General features: G+C 34.4%; 2 protein-coding genes across 2 annotated transcripts; one reads left to right on the top strand and one right to left on the bottom strand.

The window, feature by feature from the left end:
* The first annotated feature begins 3,065 nt into the window (after positions 1-3,065).
* On the top strand, positions 3,066-6,126 carry LOC145112334 (protein CYTOSOLIC ABA RECEPTOR KINASE 4-like). Its single transcript, XM_079048509.1, has 8 exons — positions 3,066-3,500; positions 3,742-3,917; positions 4,044-4,300; positions 4,381-4,507; positions 4,603-4,876; positions 4,966-5,098; positions 5,177-5,263; positions 5,413-6,126. Exons 2-8 carry the CDS (start codon positions 3,821-3,823, stop codon positions 5,542-5,544), a joined length of 1,107 nt encoding a protein of 368 aa, XP_078904635.1. The 5' UTR covers positions 3,066-3,500; positions 3,742-3,820; the 3' UTR covers positions 5,545-6,126.
* A 4,217-nt stretch (positions 6,127-10,343) lies between these two features.
* On the bottom strand, positions 10,344-14,083 carry LOC145112335 (carbon catabolite repressor protein 4 homolog 1-like). Its single transcript, XM_079048510.1, has 11 exons — positions 13,334-14,083; positions 12,393-13,140; positions 12,102-12,272; positions 11,930-12,016; positions 11,761-11,847; positions 11,610-11,663; positions 11,419-11,510; positions 11,214-11,328; positions 10,984-11,131; positions 10,747-10,895; positions 10,344-10,666 (listed from the first exon to the last, which is right to left on the bottom strand). Exons 1-10 carry the CDS (start codon positions 13,489-13,491, stop codon positions 10,750-10,752), a joined length of 1,806 nt encoding a protein of 601 aa, XP_078904636.1. The 5' UTR covers positions 13,492-14,083; the 3' UTR covers positions 10,344-10,666; positions 10,747-10,749.
* Between the last annotated feature and the right edge of the window lie 9,379 nt (positions 14,084-23,462).

Genomic DNA, 23,462 nt, shown 5'->3' on the forward strand with positions numbered 1-23,462 from the left:
TGGAGTGAGGGTAGTAGGAGTGAGGGTAATATGACAGATGATGAGAGTGAGGACGAAGACTTCTTTGTGGATTTAGAAAATATTGTAGATGATGTGGATGTTGATATGAAAGAATTTCATATACATGTTGATGAAGATGTTGAGTGGGTTAAAAAAACCACCAAAGAAGCAAGTGGTAGTGGTGTTGACTTTACTGAAGGTGAAGATTTGGAGGTCATAGACCCAGAATCGTTTGAGTCACCTATTGTAGATGAAGATAACAACAAAGAGAGGATGTTGAGAGACATAAACTGTCCAAGAGGTGGACCACTGTCACATGTGGAAAGTGCAACAACAAAGGGCATAATTCAAGAACTTGTAAAAGGTCAAGGTGGTCCTAATGACAAAAGAACAGAAGAAACAGGAGGATAGAAGTGAGGATGGGGGTGTTGTTGAGAACCATTAGGTCTTTTGATGTAATTTGCACTTTAATTTTATGGTTATGTTAACACCTATGTTTATGTACCAAACAATACGTACTTTGGGCTCCTTATTTTGTATGGTCATGCATGTTGACCTTCAATCATTGTACACATAGGTAAACTATGAAACAATGTCAACTGTTGTTGTGATATACAATAGCAATTTTGTTATATTCTTGTTCTTGTCAACTAGTATTTGTGATATTCAAAGTGTATGGTCATGCATGTTGAATTGGTGTTCTTGTCAAATCACACGATTGCACAAAGCCATGACACAATAACCTTGTTCTGAAATTAAACCATTTGATTACACAAAGACTATAACATTAAGACAACATTAACCAGAACATAATTTCCTGCAGTCAACCTCAAAAAATACACAAACACTACATAAACCATGCTACAATTTCCTGTCTTCAGACTCAAAATAAGACCACCATTACATTAACCCTATGACTACGACACTACTTCTTGCATTCAGACACCACATTCAGAGGCAACTTCAACCATGCTTCAAGTAACGAATTGCAAAAAGACCCCAACTGAAGAGAATGATTAACTTATACATCCTAGCTTGCAGTGTAGCTTGTTGAAGAGATTCTTGGAGCTTGTTCATAGACCTAATTAACCCAGGTATCACTTCAACCGATCTAGGGCACATGGGCTCATCAAACCACCCAATCCAACCACACCTTCTCTCATTACGAAGACAATACCAAAATCGCCTTCCAGGGTTGCGATCTGACCAGGAAGTGACGATGGCTAGATCACGATTTCCACAAGCACATATCGGCATTTTCCACAGCTTTCTTTCTCTAACAGTAGTAGTGATCGATTGAATGAGGAGGAAGAACAAGAAGAAGTAATATAGGCGTTAATATATATGTTCAGAAAAGGTCCTTTAAGCTAAAATGACATAAATACCCTCATGTGCAACTCACATGGGGGCAACTTAACGTTAGAATGGACGGACATCCAACTCGGGGACCAAACGCGTGCAACTTATGGTCCGTAGGTACTATTTGAGGGAAAAAAGTACCGTAGGGACTACTTTAGAGAAAAATCCAAAACCTAAAGGACCATTCGTGTAATTTGTTCTTATCATTATTATTACATACTATTTAAGTAATTATTTCTTATAGGGACTATTTTTGTAACTATTTTTTAGAGGGACGATTTCTGTAAATACTTAATTTTTTACCAGGGATCGTTTTTATAACTTTGTAAATCTTACAGGGACCAATTATGTAACTATTTCTTATAGGGACCGTTTCTATAAATCTTAATTTTTCTTAGGGACTATTTATGTAACTATTAGATTGGTATTACTGTATTTTCTTGAAAAATGAAGGCTTCTTTCTTATTTTTCATGGAATTTAAGACTGGTATATATAATTATGCATAACTTCAAACAAAAAACGTGAAAACGCCCGTTTTGCGAAACAAGTTTAGGTTTTCACAAAGTATTTTTAGCTTGCTAATTCTTCTTAGTTGGTGAAACAAAGCAAATAAGTAACTAGTTTTGCGAATTATATATTCAAAAATTACTTATTTGATGTCAAAATCATTGCAGAAATGTTTTGTTACATAATAGTGTGCACTAGAGAAATTGAGGAGAGTTTCGTCAACGTTTCACGAAAAATATATTATTAAAAACATAAAACATAAAAGTTAAATTAGCATTGTGAGTTTTACAAAACACAAAATCATTATTTCGAAAAAGATGATATATTAATATTGAAAATGTATTCGAATAGTAATAGCACACATGATGTTTTAATATTTTTGTGATTAATAAATTAATATTTCATAAATACACATGGGCGTTTTTGAGGGTGTGCGAGGTGGGCGACCGCACATAACTCATGTCGTAGAGGGGGGACAGTTTTACATATGATTAAGTCCATAATCTAGCAATCGATAACCCAGTAATCAAAAAGACAAAAGCTCATGTATTTTTCAATTCCAATAGCTAACATTACAATTAAAAATTGCAACAACTCATGTTTTGAAAAATTATGGTTAAAATTAAAAATTGCATTTGGGCTAATGTAAACTTACAGTAAATAATAGCTTACGTTTTATTCCAATTTCAAACTTCCAAATTTAAAGTAACTATAAAACTCAAACGACATATTTTGTTTCTTGATTTCCTGATTTCACTAGACTCCACATCTCGTTTGTTTATATTGCACTCTCATTCTATCTTTTTATTGTTAATTGAAATTAAACAACTAAGTATTTTACTATTCCTAATTTCTAAATCTGATGGCATTTCATTTTATATTATGATTGTTGTCGTTGATTAATGAATGTGACACACTAACAAAAATATTCTAAATAACTGAATATTGTTATGAGAGTCTTCAGTATTATCATTTTTCATTGTCTTTATAACATTTATCGAGTTATGGTCGTATACACAAATTTTGTTTATATACATATAGAAGAATTATATTTAGGTTCCATTTTTAATTTTCGTACCTTGGCCCTCAAAATCAAAGAAAAATCCCCAGTAAATACACGTATAACCCAACCATAATTATTCCAAAATATTAAAATCATGATTATTGTACAAAACATTTGACCCCTTTAACAATATTATCATATTCGAACAAACTGCTTGGATCAAAGCTTCGGAGTTGCCGTGTTATGCATGCAGGAGACTATCTTACATGATAGGATCCGACAACAACAAGTAACCCATGACGATTACCTACTAACACACCAGATTCCATCAACGTGCAAGCACGAAAGCTATGAACGCACATATATATATACGCGGTTTTTGAACACTCAAGAAAACAGAAGCCGATTTTCCCGCGAACCAAACAAAATCTTTGTTTTGATTTTCTGTCTTTCCCGAACCGGCGAGAGTGAGGAGAGAGAAATCCCAAAAATCCAAATAAAAAAAAACTCCTATCAAATTCACCTTCATCGTCTCCTCCCGTCAACGCTTGATTCATATCATATCTTTTCATCCGTTTGTTTGAATCCCTATACTATTTGGTCTTTGCCGTAAAAATTCTTGATTTTGAGGTATGACATTACTTTGTTTTCCATGATCCTGTAATTACACGAATATTTTGATTTCCCTCACGTTTCTTTGTAAAATTGTTTATGGGTATTACCTGTTTGAGTAAATGCCTCAATGGAAGAATCAATCCTCATTGTTTCTTCTTATGATTGATCCAAACATATAACCCTCCAAGTTACACCCTTTTTGTTGGATCAACATTTTCTTGGAGTGATTAACATGTTTCAATCATGGGTAATGCAGGAAGTCTTTTAGGTAAAATCGCATATGGTTTATTGAGACAAGAGTATATTTTTGGATTTCTGTGCCTTCTATTTGAAGGATGTCTTGTTGTGGAGGTGGCGAAGAGGAAACCTATAGTGGTACACCCTCAAACAATATTGCTACAGCACCACCTCGAGGACCACCTTATGGTGGAGGTAAGAAACTAAGCTCCACCACATCCATGGTGGATTCTTCATTCTTGTTGCATATATATATGACATCATTCGTAACCAAAAAGATGAAGTCTTTATAAGTGTTTTTGATGTAATTTGTGTTTTTAGGGAGTAATAGAGGAGAGCCAAGGGGTAATGGACCTGCAAGAAGTGGGGCCCCTCAAAAACCTTTACCAATTGAAACACCAGCAGTGTCTTTAAGTGAGCTAAATAGGATGACAGATAATTTTGGCACAAAATCTTTAGTTGGTGAAGGTTCTTATGGAAGAGTCTTCCATGGAAAACTAAGCACAGGTGAAGAAGCAGCAGTAAAAAAACTGGATACAAGCTCTTCACCTGAGCCAGATAATGATTTTACAGCCCAGGTGAGAATTAATGCAAAAAATTGGATCATCAATAGGTCCTAATAATGCATGTTTTACAATTTTACAAATATTATATGCAGTTATCCTTGGTTTCAAGGCTTAAAAACGAGTATTTTGTTGAATTAATCGGTTATTGCTTGGAGGGAAACAACCGTATCTTGATATATCAGTATGCAACCATGGGTTCTTTACATGATGTATTACATGGTAAGTACACACACACAACAATTCATATTCTTTTTTATTTCTAGTCTTAATTTATAAAATTTTAAAAAAAATGGTGTATTTTATTTATTTAATAGGGAGAAAGGGTGTACAAGGAGCGGAACCTGGTCCAATCCTGACATGGATTCAAAGAGTTAAAATTGCATATGGAGCAGCAAGAGGTCTTGAATATTTACATGAAAAAGTTCAACCTTCAATTGTTCATCGTGATGTTAGGTCAAGCAATATTTTATTGTTTGATGATTTTCGAGCCAAAATTGCTGATTTTAATTTGAGCAATCAGTCTTCTGACACTGCAGCTCGCCTACATTCAACTAGAGTGTTAGGAACTTTTGGCTACCATGCTCCTGAGTAAGTCTGTCTGTTGTCTGTGTTGTCTGGATAAATTATGTTTAAAAAAAGATTCTTTTTCTCTTACATCTTTTTGACTTGCTTTATAGGTATGCAATGACAGGACAGATAACTCAGAAAAGTGATGTTTACAGTTTTGGAGTTGTTCTTCTAGAACTTTTGACCGGAAGGAAACCGGTTGACCATACGATGCCGAAAGGACAACAAAGTCTTGTTACTTGGGTGTGTTTTGCTAATAATAATAATCTGTACTCAAATATCTAAATTTGTTTCAATAATCAATACTTTGTTTTGGTTCAGGCAACTCCTAGGTTAAGTGAGGACAAAGTAAAACAATGTATCGATCCAAAGTTAAACAATGATTACCCACCAAAAGCCGTTGCAAAGGTCTACTCTCTCTCTTTCTTTTACACACAAAACAAGTGATTTATCTGTCTCATGTTGGTTGTGGGACCAACATGAGACAGATAAAATTTACTTTTTCATTTTCTTTTCTTTTTAATAAAATTTGATAGTAAATTGTTGTTGTTTGACAGATGGCGGCAGTGGCGGCGTTATGTGTGCAATATGAGGCGGATTTCAGGCCAAATATGACGATTGTTGTCAAGGCTCTGCAGCCGCTTTTTAATTCGAAACCAGCAGCGGCAGCAGAGCCTCAAACTTCGTAACCAAATTTCTAGAAAGTTTTATCTAGAAATCTTAGTTTGAAATGTACTAGAAAATCAATTATGGAATGGAATTGAATTCTTCTCAAAAGTCAAAAGTAGAAACTCTTAGGGGGTGTTTGGGATTGCTTTTTGAACTCCAAAAGTGCTTATTGACTTATGGTTGTGGCAAAAAAAAGTTTTTAAAAAAGTGTTTGAATTAGCTTTTGTGGTGGCAAAGCAATAAGTCAATAAGTTAAAAAGTGTTTGGCTTAAAATCTTCTTTTTGAAGCTATTGTGGTTAAAAAGTTAAAAGGAGTTAAAAAAAAACAAGTTTTACATTCTTTTTGAAATCTTCTTTTGAAGCTATTTTATAAATGTTTTTGACTTTGTTAAACATTTTTTTTGACTTATTGGTTTTTCAAAAAACCAATAAGTTATTTTGAAAAGCAATCTGTAGACATGTTCCAAGAGCCAACTTGTCCGAATTTCAAATTTTTGTAATTTTCTTGGTCAGAGAATTTGTAAAAGTTATTCTTATACGAATGAAAGAGTTGATATTGATTTTAGGGCTAAATATAAGAAATAGCAACATACTTTTATTTATGTTTTTTATAGCATCATTCTTCAATTTCTCTCTCTTAGAACATGTGTACTTTCAGTTTTTTTTATTAAAAGCAATGTAATTTCAATTTTTTTTATCAAGTTTCCAAATTTGTGTAATTATACAAATGGAAATTGTATTGTATTTACATGATATTGCTATAAGTTGAAAGATTTACAAAAATACAAGGGAAAACTCCATAAAAATTCTTATATTTGGGCATCATAATCGATTTACTCCTTATATATATATATATATATATATATATATATATATATATATATATATATATATATATATATATTCAATTAAGTCCCAAAAACTTGCAGTTGGGGGTGAGCAAACCCAAACCAAGAAACCGAGAAACCGACGGAACCGAAACCGAAACAAAACCGACGGTTAGGGTTTGAATTTTTTAAAAACCGAAAAATCGGGTTTGGTTTCAGTTTTTACCTAGAAACCGACCCATCCAACCCGAGAAACCGACTCATACTTGATTGTTTTTTTGTTGTAATAGACAATTTCGTATGGATGTGCAAAAAATCGCAAAAACCGCCCGCACTGTACCAAACCGCACCACATAATGCGGTTTAGAATTTCGTGGTGCGGTTTGTGGTTCATCATTTTATCAAACCGTACTATGCGGTGTGGTTTGTGGTTTGTATTTATAAAACCGCGGTTCAAACCGCACCGCACCGCATGTTATATATATATATATATATATATATATATATATATATATATATATACATATTTATTCTTTATTTTGTTATAACTTCGAATCACGATTTAGAAACGATATATATAAATATATTTCTTACAATAACCAAATATCTATAACATAACATTAAATTACTATTAGATCAAGATTCCACGATTTACAAGAATATAACAACTATAACGTCAATATACAATAATAACAATGATACTTACAAAACTATAGTAGCATGAATCACAATTTATTAAAAACTATTTAACTTGAAAATTGCATATGTTTTTATAAAACAAAAGCAATCAATTTTTTTTAAGCGGGTCAGTTTTTTGGTTTTTTGATAGATTTAATGTTAAACAACTCATCAAACCGCACAAACCGCAACCAAACCGCATAAACCGCCCGCATAAAACCGCACCACATAACGCGGTTTTGAACATTTGTGGTGCGGTTTGCGGTTTCAAAAATATTTAAACCGCATATGCGGTGTGGTTTGCGGTTTTGATTCTAAACCGCACCAAACCGCACCATGCACACCCCTACTATTTCGGGCTTTGGTTGTAACTTGTAATACAATATTTGGTTGTAAGACTCATATTTTTTGAAGTATTTAACTTCAATTTGGTGTTTTTTAAAGTATTTAACTTCTTGTTTCATTTCTGGAAAATGGATTAAAACCCAAAACCCATGGATTTAAACCCAGAACCCGTGAGTGTATGGATTGAACCCAAGAAACCGTAAAACCGACCAAACCGACCTCAAACCCAAGAAACCGAACCGACCATAAATCGATCCTATTGGGTTCTGAAAACTAAAAACCGACCATTTATGGGTTTGGTTGAGTTGGGTTTGGGTCCAAAACCGACCCATGCACAGCCCTACTTACAGTTGTATTCATTTTGACTATTTTACCCGGTCAATAGGTTATCCCACTTTCAAAATTTACACTTGTCCTAGATTTTAAATTCCATTATAAATGTGGTCAAAATTTTACACTTTTGGCTAAGGTTTCAAAATTTTGTTACGAGTTCATATTTAGTTTTTTTACATTATTTTTTTAAATTTTTGTTTCGAATATGTTTTTTTTTTTTGCTTTATAGAATCATATTTATACAAAAAAAAATATATCATTCACATAAAAAAAATCTATATAAAAACCTTTTTTTAACGTGTTTGTACACAAATGCATTTATTATAAAATAGGTGTTTATAGAAATACGTTATTACAAAAAAAATGTATACAAACACCTATTTGTATATATTTTTGTTTATAAAAACGTGTTTGTATACATTTTTTTTTTATAAAAACGTGTTTGTTTACATTTTTTTATAAAAATGTTTTTGTATACAAATGCATTTATTATAAAATAGGTGTTGGTATATATATATTTTTTAAAATACGTGTATACTTTTTTTTATAAAAACGGATTTATATTTATTTATGTATTTATATACACAATATTTTTTATCTACTTAATAAATACTTATTTTATAAAAGTTATTTACGATATATATTGATATAATAACGTATTTTACATAAGTGTACTTCACGCATTTTCACATAATTATGGTTGTGTTTGATATTGGTCTGGCTGAGTCGGCTCAGACCTTTTTGGCTGACTCGGTCAGCTATATGTGTTTGATAAACATTTTATGTGTGTCTGATTCGGAAATCTAAAGCTGATTGAGAAAGAAGTTGGAAATCAGCTGACTGAGAAAAGAAGAAAAGTTTCCATCGGTGCCCTGTCTTCTCCCCTTTCAGCGACTCCTCTTCTCCAGCAACCAGCAAGCAACCATTTCTTCTTCCAGCCGCCGATCGAAGCTCCTTCCTCGTCTATCAGGTACGCTTCTATTGTTCTTTTCTTCTCCAGCCGATCAAAGCTCCTTGCCCTAAAACTTCCGATTTTTGCCATCGTCAACCCCAATCTTTCTGTAGAAGTTTCGATTTATGCTGTTGAGAGGGATACAGGTTTCGATTTTTGCTGTTGAATATTCTTTGGCTGTTGAGAGAGATAAAAGTTCTGATTTCTGCTTTAGGTTTCGATTTTTGTTGTTGTTAGCTGTTCCCTTCATGGTTCCTGTTGAGAGAGATATGTATTGAACTGTTTTTGAATCAAAATTGATATTCAAAGCATTAGTCAAAGCTGTTCTTGCGTATATTTTGGAAATTATTTGTCTCTTTCAGTAAAGATTAGGGGCAAATGTGTCTTGAATTCCTTCTCATCATAAATGCTAGTCTTGTATTTTTTTTTTGGTGGGTCAAACCTCTTATTGTCTCTTATATTATTCCAGTTATGTCTTTGAGTTAAGATTACAGGCAAATGGTTCTCGGGTCAAGATTTGGTCCAAATGCGCCTTGTATTCCTTTAACTGATCAATGCTTAAATTCTTATTCTATTCATATTGTAAACATTCTAACAAAGTATATGTAGGTCATATTTTAACCTTATGTATTTCATGTATGAGATGTAGCATATGTGCTCAAATGGAGTGCCGAATATAGCCATCAATGGTTATATTTTAGTTTAGGAATATAGCCATCAATGGTTATATTTTAGTTTAGGTTGTTGTGTTTGATATTTATCTCATAGATAGAGTTATGGATGACAATTTTTATTTGGATTTTAAATGATCTGTGTGTAATGTTTAGGATGTTGGTTTGGAACGAGGGTAAAATGGTCATTTGTCATCAATCAGCACATCCAGTCATATGTACAATCAAACAACATGATTTCTTACTCAGTCAGGATTTCTTATCCAGACAGACCTTTCCCAATCAACACTTTCTCAGCCAGCAATTATCAAACGGGGCCTATGTTTTTATAAATAGATATTTAAAATTTAAAAAAATATTTTTTTAAATAGATACTTGGCATACAAAAATGTTTTTTTTAAAAGGTTTTTATGTAGAAAAAATTAGGTTTTTAAAGTGAAAATATGTTTTTTTTTTATAAACATGATTTTATAAAGAAAAAAAACATTCGAAACAAAATTTTCAAAAAAAAAAAAAAACTAAACTTGGGTTAAAGTGATAATAAAATTTTGAAATCTGGAATAAAAGTGTAAATTTTGAACCTATTTGTAATAAATTTTAAAATCTATACCAAAAATGTAAATTTGAAAAATAAGATGCCCTGATGATCAAATAAAATTGTCAAAATAAATACACTTGCCCGTTTTAGGGACTTTAATTGAATAAAAATATATATAGAGTAAATAGATTATGAGACCAAAATAAAATAATATTGTAATAACAAAAAGTAGTATTAGAATGCTATAATAAAGAAAGTACATTGCTATTTTTCGCATTTAACCCTTCATTTAAGATTTGTTTAGAGCAAAGAGATAACTGTTAAATTGTTTGATTCTCACATACTGCCATTTTAATAAAAATGGCAGTTGAAATCATCCATGTTAACACATAATGATATGATCATGGAGGCTTTTACCAACACATCTTAAGATTCTACAAGTTTAATCTTTACATGACAATAAGGCTATATGGGATTTGGTGAAAAAAGAAAAATATAGCTTTGCATTACCTATTAATTATATTGAACCCCGGATATTCCTTTAATTATCTTCTTCTCCCTATGAAAAGAAACAAGTAACCAAAAGAAATAAGACATGATTAATTCTTTTTTTTCTTCTATGGGACAAAGGTAATAGTAGTAATAGTAGTAGTAATAGCATGATACAAAGTAGATTTTCCCCAAATGCCTATCCAAATCAATCCATCTACTCTTCTTTTCTTACACATTGCTTTCTCTTTTAGTCTTTACTTCTATCTTCAATTCAAGCCTTCACCTTTTTTACTTTTTTCCACCAACCTGCACCCCATTTCATACAAAACTTAAGCCTTATAAAAAATAAAAAATAATTAATAATAATAATAATAGAGAAATTTTACATATTAACGCCTAGTTCGAGGCTTGCAACGAAATTCAGCCAAGAGTGCAATGTGATCAGAAGACCATTCTGGAGAAGGAAGTGCTGTATCTTTCCTTAAGCTATCTTCATCCAAAAGCTCCAACAATGATTCCACAGTCAAACTATCAGCTGTTGAAAACCAAATCATAATGTAAATTTACAATTATAAAAACTAACCCTTTTAAAGAAATTTTATATTTTATATATATACACATACCCGAGTAAAATATGTAGTCTAGGGTACCAATGAAGTCTCGTGTGCAATTTGTAAACAATGGTTCATTTGTAGCAGGATCCACTCGCCTCTTTTGTTGCTCATAACCAAGTCCACCTCCAATTCTTGCAAATGATGAGTATGCACTAACCTTTTTTTTATATATAAAAAACACAAACTTCAAAACATGATTTTATAAAAACTTTGGCCAATATATATGTATTATGTAATACCAATGGCAAAGTGTGAGTCAATTTGGTAGCTGGTCTTAAAATTCCAAGAGGGTCAACTGCTAAATCGGGATGCATTGGGTCAACTTTTCCAATTGCTAAAAGCGCATGAGGAGCACTGTAAATTTCAAGAATAACTTTTTTTTAAAATAAAGATTTTTATAAAATCTTTGATGATGAAATAAATAGAGTAGACCACACCACACACCTTCCAGGAACCGAATTAAAATCCCCACAGACTAACATTGGTATATCTGCACTTGCAGCTATCTTTTCCAAACCTTTTAACAATGTATGAACCTGAAATATTATAATTATTACACAAAATTAAAATTAATATAAATATTGATAATAGTAATAAAAAAAATGATTCTTTTCTAGTTAAGAGAATATATTAACCTGCCATAGTTTGACATCCTTCAGATCTTGTTGAACATTCACATGGGTATTTGCCTAAAAAGAAAAATCCAAAAATTAATTGACTTTTTTTTTTCAAGATTCTATATATTAAATACATGTAAGTAATTAAGTATCTGTATCTATATCTTACCACACAAACAAGCTGTCTTTTTCCTGGATTATCAACTCCATGATTACTAAACTTTGCTTCAAGAACAACAATCAGTGCAACATTATCCTGTTACAATCATCACATCACTTTTCATCAAAACCAACACATCAGAAATTAACAAAAAAAAATGAAAATGATCCAATCTTACTTTAACCAACCGATTTAATGCGTTTTTCTTCTGAGCACTAGGAACCAAAGCATCAGTTAAAGATTGTGCAGCTTTATTAAACTCAACCTACACACGCAACCTTTAAATCTTATATCTCGTGTAATACAACAATACTAAAAGGGGAAATTAAATAAGAAACAACTTATTATACCTCGTATTTTTTCACATGTGAAAATCTATCTCTTCTGAAAAATGTAGCACATCCATCAATAGTCATAACACTTCCATTAAAAACCTCTGCTGTCTTCTTCTTATACAAAGCTTGATAGCCATGTTTGTCAAGCTCAGGTGCAAAAAACTCATCAAAATGATCGCTTTGAACCTAAAAAGGAAGCATTTTTATAACCTTTTTAGCAGAATTCTCCCCTAATTTGAAGAAAATTAAAATTAAAATATATATATATATATATATATATATATATATATATATATATATATATACCTCTTGAAGACAAACAATATCTGCTCTATATCCCACGATTTCACGCAACAAATTTTGTCTACGATAAGGCCAAGAAAGAGCCCATGAAGGACAATAACCATATAAATCACTTGTAGCATATGAATCAGACAAAATGTTATATGAAAGAACAGTAAAAGTTCCTGTTGATGAAAGCCTCCCATCTAAATCCAAATGTCCTGCCACGTCAGCATTACCAACTGAAATCAACCGCCTGGGACTCGGTGATGGAGCAGGAATCACCCGTGATGTTAATATGGTGTTGGCATGTCCAACGGGTGACTTTGTTTCTGCATCTACTACAACACATTCAAACTTTAAAACATGGCCGATATCATCTGCTGTTGGTGTGTAGGTTTTAGCTCTTCCAACTTCAAACCAAGTTTCACCACCACTTCTTTGAGTCACAGCTGCAGGGTATAGAGGTGTTGAACCATTTGTGAGAGTAGGGAGAGATTGTGAAGTGGATAAACTTTGATTATTGTTGTTGTTGTTGTTAAATCGTCCGAAGATCTCTTCTTCTTCATTTCCGTTTTCGTTTACAGCACTGGCTGCACGTTCATGGAGGACACGGTGGTGTTGCCATGCATCGGAGAAACATTTGGGAGAACAATGGTAGCTTTTGGCGATTGGGATTTTGGCTTTTACGCATCCTAAACATTGTAAAGTTGCTTGCTCTGATGGATGTATGCTACAAATAGCAACTTTCTTGTCGCTTTGTATACGATACCTGCAAAGAGAAAGGGTGATGATTGTTGAAGATTCAATGCTGAAATATTTATATCTTATCCAATAGTAAACACGAAATCAAACTGAAATGAAGCGACTACATCGAGAGAAAAATTGAAGAGGTTTAGATTCAGTTGAAAGTGTGAGAATTTGAGAATGGGGGAGGATTAGAAGTATTTGAATCGTTTACTAACCACTTGTATCTCAAGAAATGGCCCTCGATAGGTGAGGATTCCGGTACATCGTCGGTGAAGACAGTTTGGTCGGGACGGCGGAGAAGCACGTAGGGCGAAAGCTCGCAACCCACAATCGGAATATCGGACGGGAGGTGCACTCTCAGCACGCTCAGCATGCTTTTAATCGCAACAACAACTTGTGATGTCAAAATACCCTAACCCTAATTCAATAGATAACGAAGATGAAAATACAACTCCGGGAGCGACAACGAATTCGAGCAAGAAAACTTGGCGGACACCAGGCGGATCCGCCATTACATGTCTTCGACACCAGCCAGCCTTGCCCAATTTTAAAAATATCAAAAATCAAAAACCCTTTTTATACCTTCATCAAAATTTCAAAACTATGTAGCAAACTTCCCACCAAAAGATCTTGAAAATCGGGGGCTTGTTTGAAAGAAATGATAAAGCGTGAAATTGAAAAATAAAAATCGATCGATTGATCAGAAGATCAAGAAATTTTGGAAAAAAGTGAGTTCAGGAATCCGGGTCTGATTGACTTGAGATGGAATTAAGAGAGAGAAACAAAAAGAGATCGGTCTGATTTGGGGTGTTCTTTATTTCTTAGGGTTTTACAAACACAAAGAAGAAGAAGACGCACTTTTCAATCGCGTCTTTCGTGTATATTTCTTCGTATCGTACTCTCTCGTCTAAAATTTCTTCGTATCGTATGTCGTGTTTATATATGAATTGCATTGAATTATCATATGCACAAAAAATAATCTTGCAATCTCAAAGATTAAAGAGTAAAACAAACCAATCATATTTTATATTCATGAGTAGCTTTCATCACTCTCACTCATTAATAAGTTGATTTTTATTTTAAATTATCAAATTTATTATTATATATCTTAAAAATATATCTTCTATATAAAAATATTTAATCTATGCATCATATGTCTTTTGAATTTGGGATAATGACTTGAAAGGGTAACGAACTTTCGATTTTGTTACCGGTCATAAGGTAAAATGTGAACAGTTTCAATAGTTCAATGACAAATAGATAACGAAAAAAAGTTTAGTGACTAAATGTGAACAAAGTCGAAAGTTCGTTACCCTTTCAAGTCATTATCCCTTTGAATTTTAACAAAAACGTCAATGATGTTTGGCATAAAATTAACTTTTTTATATAAATCAAATCATAAAATAAATAAATACAAACTCTTGATCTTTAATGTGATTAAAGTAAAATAAATAACTTTTTTATATAAATCAAATCATAAAATAAATAAAATTAAACGATAACTTAGTAAAAACAAAGTCTTTAAGAAAAAAAAATCATGAATTGATGTTTTGACATACTCGAACGAGTAAAACCTTATGCAAATGTTGACTCGATCGTGTAATTATTTGGAATTGACCGAATCTTTAAATTTTTCGACTTTTACATATGATCTTCATGAAATTTGGATTGCAACTGCTCTTTCAAAAAAAAATTGGATTGCAACTTTCCAACAACATCCTGAGAATGTTACAAGCTCCGAAACCACCTTAAAACCATCCAAAAAACTTGCAAATCAAAAGTTTCCACAAATTTACATAAAATGTCCAAAATATATAGAATGCATGAGATTAAAAGCATTAATGTTATGTGAATACAGGGAATAAATGTCCTAAAATATCCATTAAAATGAATCTAACAAATCTCTCCAATCTAACATTCTCTTGTCCTCAAGGAGGAAGAAAGAGTTACAATAAATAGGTAAAAATATATGCCTAAAAAAACGTTAACAAAAACGTGAATGGAACTTACATGAAACTACCAGGGACACAAGGATGCAATATGGTAAAAAAAAATCATGCACCAAAATTAAATAAAAACTAGAAACAACTTTCTAACAAAAAAACATTTTGAATTAAACTACAAACTTCTAACTAAAAACAAACTCTCAAACTAAAACAAACTTAAACTGAAAAAAAAAAATAGAGTAAATTACTGAAATCGTCCCTATGGTTTGGTCAAAATTGCACGTTTGGTGCCTAACTTTTTTTTTGCACTCGGATCGTCCCCGTGGTTTGATTTTGTTGCGTTTTTCGTCCCTTACATACATAAAGTTAGGGACCAAACGTGTCATTTTGGCCAAACCATAGGGACGAAAAACGCAACAAAATCAAACCATAGGGACAATCCGAGTGCAAAAAAAATGTTAGGGACCAAATGTGAAATTTTGACCAAACCATAGGGACGATTTCAATAATTTACTCAAAAAAATATTACTAGCCCATACAATAAATATATTTGATAAATACTTAGTATCAAATCAACCCTACTACGTATAGATATCATTTTGGAAGATTTTGATTAAACCTTATCTCGAGAAAGCTTCAACAGAATCACAAATTGGTCTGTTGAGTTGTATACCAAGGTTGGGTACCCAAAGAGAGCCTAATCGTGAACAGGATGACTTGAAATATTTGATGAGTCATGGTTGAACAATGATGTCATAGTCCTTTCGTTTTCTTGTAGAGTAGTTGCATCAACAAACATGACCAAGATTTGAATAGTCAAGTTTTTTCAAGTTGGGGTCTAACATCGGAAGTTATAAAATATAATTTTAAAAAATGTTTTGTTTTCCTCGTTAGGTGTTTTTACATAAAGGAATACTTTTGTTTTATGATTGTCTTAGCAACATACAAACATCGCAATCACTTTTCAGGTTTTAGATGACTAGTCCTACACCTAAGGTGTTGAGGCAGACACATTATATCTCTGTTACGATATGTCTTGATGAATCACGTCCGGAATAAGGAGTCTATTTATTTGATTCTAGAATATAAACATGTGTTCGAGTTTATTAAGCGTCTAACTATATATATCATTAGTGGTGTCAACAAATTTTTTTTGGAATATTTAAGATTTTTGATTTTTTTTTTTTGGATTTTTTGAAAAAAGAAAGCATAACTAAAAACATAAAATCTTTATGTGGATTTTTAATTTTCAAATGTGAAGTGAATGTCGAGTTCAGCTAAACAAACATATCATCCAATACCTAGTTCACCTAAACATATCATCTATTTTCACATCTTACTCGTGTATGGTTAAGGAATATGCATTAATCAATATTGAGTTACCTAAACCTATTATATATGCTGGTGTATGGTCCATTAAAGTTTTCAAAACAACCTTTTTTTCTAATAGAAGTGTTACAAAACCATTGTTTTCAAAACATTATTTAAATCAGAGTCTCCCAAGATCTAATCAGTTGTAAAACCAAGGATGTGTACGTTCACGCCTTCGCCCTGCCACGATCCTCTGAGGTACCTGAAACCATAAACTAAAACCGGTAAGCACGACGCTTAGTGAGTTCCCCCAAAGTACCACCACATAAACATAATAACAAACAACATGTATATAGAGCCTTCAGCCTGACTGGAACGCTGCACCGGCCTTCAGCCAATTTGGTACGCTCACAGAACCTTCAGCATGACTGGTACGCCTCGTCGGGCCTTCGACATTGATAGGTGCATTTTATGCACCTATTCTGCATGTTTATTTCCGCCATTTCATAGCATTCTACTTCACAATTGTTGCATTTACTTAATCAATTGGGCAATTGCATATTTTATTAAGAATGTCTGGTACTTCACTATTTTTGATTTATTTTGTAGGCATTATGGAGTATGGAGCTTGGATCATGGAGAATGGAGCTTGGATCATGGAGCATGTAGCTTTGGTGTATGAAAAGAAGATGTACCTGTCATGCCATGGAAGAGAACATGAAGACATCACCCGAGTCATTGTTGCACTGTCATCATAGCAAATGACTACGTTTGAAACACGGTTCACGTCACACCGACACGGGTCGTGTTTGTCCTTTCTCATCTTATATTTGAGCAACATGACTCGTGGTGAAGCTAGACTGAAGATGGAGCCAACAGTGAAGACTTATTGGACTTCTAGCAAAAAACAAGGGCCATGCCAAAAAACACATGGTCAAGACAAATGGTCATGCCAAAAACACATGGGCAAAAGGCATGACCATGCTAAAAACGCATGGTCTTATGGCAAGCACGTGAACACTAAATAAACAAAGGCAGACATCATTTTATGAGAGTGACGGTTTCTGGAACAACTTTAGGCCGATTTTGGGAGAATTCTTGGAGCTTTTGAGAAAACCAAAACATTGCAAACACTTTTGATTTCATTTTAGTAAGCATTAAATATTTCAATTCCATCTTTATTCTTGTTTGATTTGTTCTTGACCATGTGTGGCTATGAAACCCTAGTTTCTAGTTCTTGTTCAAAACATGTTGATTGCTTGACTTGAAGCATATGATTTGATGTTTGATTTATGATTCTATTCTAGTGATTATGTTTTTGTTTAAACTAGAATCCTTGAATTTGATTTGTGTTTGATTGGCCACTTTCATGAATTGAATTTTTGTGTAGTTAATTAACTTTTAGGGCACCTAATCGTTCTATTAAGTTAATAATTGGTAACAAACAATAAGTTTTCTTATTGTAAAACATATATCACATGTTTTCACACTTCCGAGCGCATGAGAAGAAATGAACATTGTTGGGAAGCCTGTACAAAACTTAATGCAGTTTTTCAATACAATCTAAGAGCGTGTTTAGGTTGAATTAGTAAAGCTAGGTCTAGTCAAAGAGCGTGTTTTGGTTAGATAAGCTGGCAAGCGAGAGGTATTAGAGTGTGTTAATATCTTTCAGTACCAACTTAGAATAGTAATCTTGAATTACATCAAGTCATAATCAAGTTGAACAACAACATTGAGAAGTAGAACTAGAACCATTCAATCAAATTGTTTACAAGTTTATTTCATTTTGTGCATGCTTTTAAAGTAGTTTGTTAGTTTATTATTTTACTTTTGCAAAAAAAATCCCCCTTGATCAAAGTACCTTGCGCAAAGAGGTATAGACTTTTGTCCCGTGTCTCTGTGATTCGACCCTGCTTGCCTTGTACTACTTTTTAGTGCATTAAAGCAGTGTATTTGGAGTCTGTTGTACCCCTATCATTTGTTGGGTTTGACACGCCTAACAAGCATATCTGGAACGCTCTTCGGGCCTGACCGGTACGCCCCTCAGGCCTGTAGTCTATCAGGGACGCCCTGGGTCTCTTGGCCTTCAGTCTACATTGGTCTGCCTCAACCCAACCACACACAACATGTCGATATATACATATCCAATAAACATATAAGCACAGTAAATCATAACAACATGTCGATATAAGCATTATCGGGTTTGTTGACTGACAGCACAAAGCAGTACTGTCTCAACCCACCCATACTACGGCTACATATACCACATATAAACATATATCCATGAAGCGGATAACAGGCAGATCTACCAATCACTAAGCATAGCATCATCCTATATACCAAGATACCGATCTAACAGATCACCACAACACAACAACATACTATCACATAACAGGATATCTAATCCAATGGGTCGGCCTTGATGCCTTCGACCCACAAGTACAATGAGGTAAACTTACCTCTCGATCTGATCAATAGCTGATGAGGTCCCGACTTCGAGTCTCAGCTCCAACCGACACGTAACCATCCAAGTGATCAATCACAATCAAAATCCCGAAATACCCAACATACCCTTAGGTCAAACTTGGTCAATCAGTCAAAAGTCAAAAAGAGTCAACTCGGCTGACCACCACGTCGTGGTAGCCCTTTACCAAGTCGTGGCGTCGAATACGACAAAATAGTCATGACCAGCCCCGCCACCACGTCGTGGTGGCCTTACCATGTCGTGGTAACTGGATTTCCAGTAGCTTAACGTATTCAGACATTTCCTTCGATCCAAAAGTGTCTCCAACTCAAATCTGGTCCAAAATAGGGTCTAGATGGATAAAGTTTCCAACTGTATCCAATAAAACCCTCCAAAGTACACATATCTCAACTTTAAGGTCCAAAACATCACATAACTTAAGAAATATTCACTCAATCCTTAAGATTACTTGCTCAAAAGCTCCATAAGAGTTTCCAACACCAAACACATCATAAAAATTGGTGCTTTCCATACATGCATGTCTTGAACCCTTATTTGGTCAAATAAGGTCAAAGGGGCCAAGATTCAACGCATGGCCTCAAAACTCAAATCTAAATTAGATCCAAAGTGCTAAATGTTTCAAATGGCTTGGAGATTCATAAAGTTGCAAGCTTTATGAGATTCAACCTTCCAAAACAACAAGGCGTAGAGAAAAATGGACAAAATTCCTAGATTTATCAACTAACTCATTAAGGTGAAGACTTTATACCTTATTGAGATGCTTGAGGAAGGTAAACTTCTGGACCTAAGTTGCTTTGGACTCCCAATATGATCTTCCCCCCACATTCTTCCTTCACACGCACCAAACACACACACACACTTAGAAGCCAAAAACTCACACAAGGGATCTAGGGTTTGCAATGGACGATTGGGAGAGATGGAGGTTGATAAGAGGGAGGTTATGAGAGGTTAAGGAGTTTAAATAGGGCTCAACCCCTAAACTTTAGGGTTTTCTCCAACAGCCGCCACCACGTCGTGGCAAAATCACCGCGTCGTGGTGGTCATTATACTCCCGCGGCCTAAAAGCTTATCGCCACATCGTGGTGAGGCTTCACCACGTCGTGGCTGAAAAAGAAATCCAACCTTTTGACCATCTGAAACCCCAATTCGATTCATTCAAGAAAATGGATGTTACAACTCCCCCCCCCCCCTCCCATTTAAATTAGATTTCATCCTCGAAATCACTCCTTACCACCTCCCATCCACACCGGACAACTAGAACACTTCTTCCACTACCCCTGAAGAATAACCATTGCTACTCTGTCCAAAAACTAAAATTTTCAACCCTGTCTGATCCCCCTGACAGACAGCCCATGGTGATACATTGACATTACAATTCTACTTCTTAATATAACTGATCATAACACTTCCATTCCTTGATTATATTATTGTTTCCACCAAAAACAAAATCAATGTCCGATCCTAACCGCCGAAACTCTTCACTTGGTAGAATGCTTAGATATTCCTTCGAGTAAAAGTCTCATCCTGAAGTTAACGAATCAATGAGCACAATTAGCAACAAGAGACAATATGGGAGTTAAACCTTCTAGTGCTGAACAAGTCATTGATTCCTTAACCGCCGGACCGATACGCTACTGCTATAATTTTGAAGTCCCATAACTTGCCATGCGTACGCACAGGTAGAACCATTCTAAAGCACAATCACAAGGGCCTTTTCTACCATCTGCACTGAAAACATCCCTTTTTGGCCTTGAACTTCCAAGTGATAATCCGTTACACAGATTCCTAAATCCATAGCCTGTTGAGGTAATATCTTGCATATATATATATATATATATATATATATATATATATATATATATATATATATGTAACGCTCGTGTTAACCTTTGTGACTCATTTTGAAGAAATGAAAAAGGAATTATGTGAATTCTATGTGTTTTATGCTTAATTACTAGGAGTTAATTAATTAAGAATAAAAATAAGCGTCAAAATTAAATTTTAGATAAAGCCGATATCTATTAAGAAAGTTGTAGCGGTCGTGACAAGGATTACGGATATATAAAGAATGGCGAAATCCGAGTTATAACGAAGAAGTTATGACCTGTCGAAGTTTCACGACAAAACCGGCTCGGTGCTGAATGTCGTAAAAAGTGAGTTTTCGATATACTACTTTTTAGCCTTAGTAATCTAAACTCCGGATCAGCGACGCATGGCCTCTTCTCAGCGGTTGGATCAGGAGCTTCGGCCCCTATAAATAGGGGGTGCGAGACCTCCCGGGGGTATTTTGAAAACTTGTCACTTTTAGCCCCTAAACCCATATTTCTTTCATATTAACATCCCCCGAAGCCCCGGTATCAATTATAAGCCCCGGAATACGCCACGAAGTGCCCGTGAAGCCCCGAAAATTTATCTTTTCGGTTTCGAAGCCCGACTTTTGTAGAGCCCGGTTTCTCAATAAAACTCCTGGTTTTATTAGAAACGAACGTTTTAGGAAACGAATTGCTGCCCGATTATCATCAAATCATGTGAGTGTAGTTACTTTCACCTTACACATAGATATGGAGTATTTTACATAAAATACGTGTTGTGTGAATATATATTGTTTGTTTATTTGAGATGGGTGTTGAAGGAATGATTTATACAGGTTTTTAAATAATTTAAACTGTATATGTATTTTTATCTACGAAAAATGTTGGGTAAAACATGGGTAGATTAAATAGTGGTTGTGATGAAAGGTGAGTTGGATAAAGGAGATGATTAGTAATATTGATCATGAGTTGAGGGTGAGTGGTGAAATTTGAGAGAATCACTTACCCAAAATGTTGGCCCCCGTCATTCAGCAGAGTATGGATGACAACCATGGACTATTCTAGACAGTCTGTGGAACACTAGCAGGCCCGCAACCTGTAGGTGTAATGAACTATATGTTCATTTGATGTACTCTAAAAACCCATTGACATGTATTGCAGGGGGGAATACCTGTAAATAATACTGTCGATAAATGAGAGCTATGGACTTAGCACATGTTGAATAAACCTTGGCAGCTATGGACTTAGTGCCTGTTGTATAAACCCTGGTGATGGTGTGACCTTGTGCCTATTCCCTAAGATGAATCCTTAGGAAGGAGTGATAGTTGATTCTTAGGTTAAACCCTTAAGAAATAAATAAGATAATGGGGTTGGGGTAATTTGGTTGATTGTTTGATGTTTAAGTACAATAAATTTATTTATTGTGGGTTGAAAACCCTATATGCTCACTAGGCTTCCAAGCCTGACCCACTCAGCTTTTTATGATTACAGGTAGTGGACCCCGAGCATAGTCGGATGATGATGATGAGTGATTTATGGATTATAGGCCATTAGTTATAAATAACTGTTGTAAGGCTTATAATGTCTTGTTTATGCTTTTGATCTGTATCGGAACATGACATCCCGAGGTTTTAATATAAAAAGGAAATTATATATTTCTTAAAGAAAGGTTTTGATAAACTTTTATCATATGTTGTTTTGGGGACCAATTCCGCAACATCTTTTAAAAAGATTCTCTGATTTTATTTTAAAAAGCATAAATTAAATCGGTCTTTTCTGGCCGAGAATTTAGGGGATGTCACAATATATATATATATATATATATATATATATATATATATATATATATATATATATACATACATACATATACCCTCAACTTCCAACGCGAGTCTCGACCAAAAACCAACTCGATGCATAACTCGAAACCTGAGATCCAAAGATTTACACTTGCATTTCACCTGAAATCTCCTGATTCACGACATCCATTCACTAAACTGGGATACAAGAATCCCCAAACTACCGCTGAGACTACCAGTCTCACACCTGGTTTAGCCACCAGGTTTCTGAGAGAATCACAAAAACCAGGAACTCTTTGCACTCCAACCACAAACCGTACCCATCAGGATACTTCCCGAATCCAGGAACCCATTGGTCTATTCTCAGAAACCTTTCCCCAAGACTGATGAACATCCAATCACGAACCTACACCTAGTCCCTTACTGGAGACACCACCAAAACATGCATAAAGGATACTCAAAACATATCGATCGCGAACTTCATCCAAATCCCAATCCATAAGATGTACCAAAACCTTAAACAACCCTTGACTCCCTGTCATGCCATTACCAACCACTGCTCCTACGAGCAAAAATGATCAATCCAAGAATTTTCACATTACATCCAACCCCTATCAGCTCATGTGTACTCCCACCTGGAAAATCACTCGAGACATTCACAAAGAACTTTACGATTCAAGACTTCATAACCGATTCCCAACCTTGACAATCAAACCCCTAATAACATCTTGCGAAAAAGCCGGATTTATAATGCATACATTCCGCATAGACTTTCTGATGCCTGATTGATACTCACAACAACCCTTACCTGTTCCCTTTATCCAAACCAGCTGATTTGTGAGTCTCTCGAGTTCCATCAACGCGCCAATACCGAAAGTACCACAAGTAGGAGAAATGAGCAATAATGATTACTAGGCCCACAACCCATAAACACCCTATCAGCAACATATCATGAATTTACCATAATTCACATCCTTAGGAAACCCATAACC

Source organism: Lactuca virosa, chromosome 5, assembly GCF_052849685.1.
Source record: "Lactuca virosa cultivar CGN04683 chromosome 5, Lactuca_virosa_CGN04683_v6, whole genome shotgun sequence".
Lineage (NCBI taxonomy): Eukaryota > Viridiplantae > Streptophyta > Magnoliopsida > Asterales > Asteraceae > Lactuca > Lactuca virosa.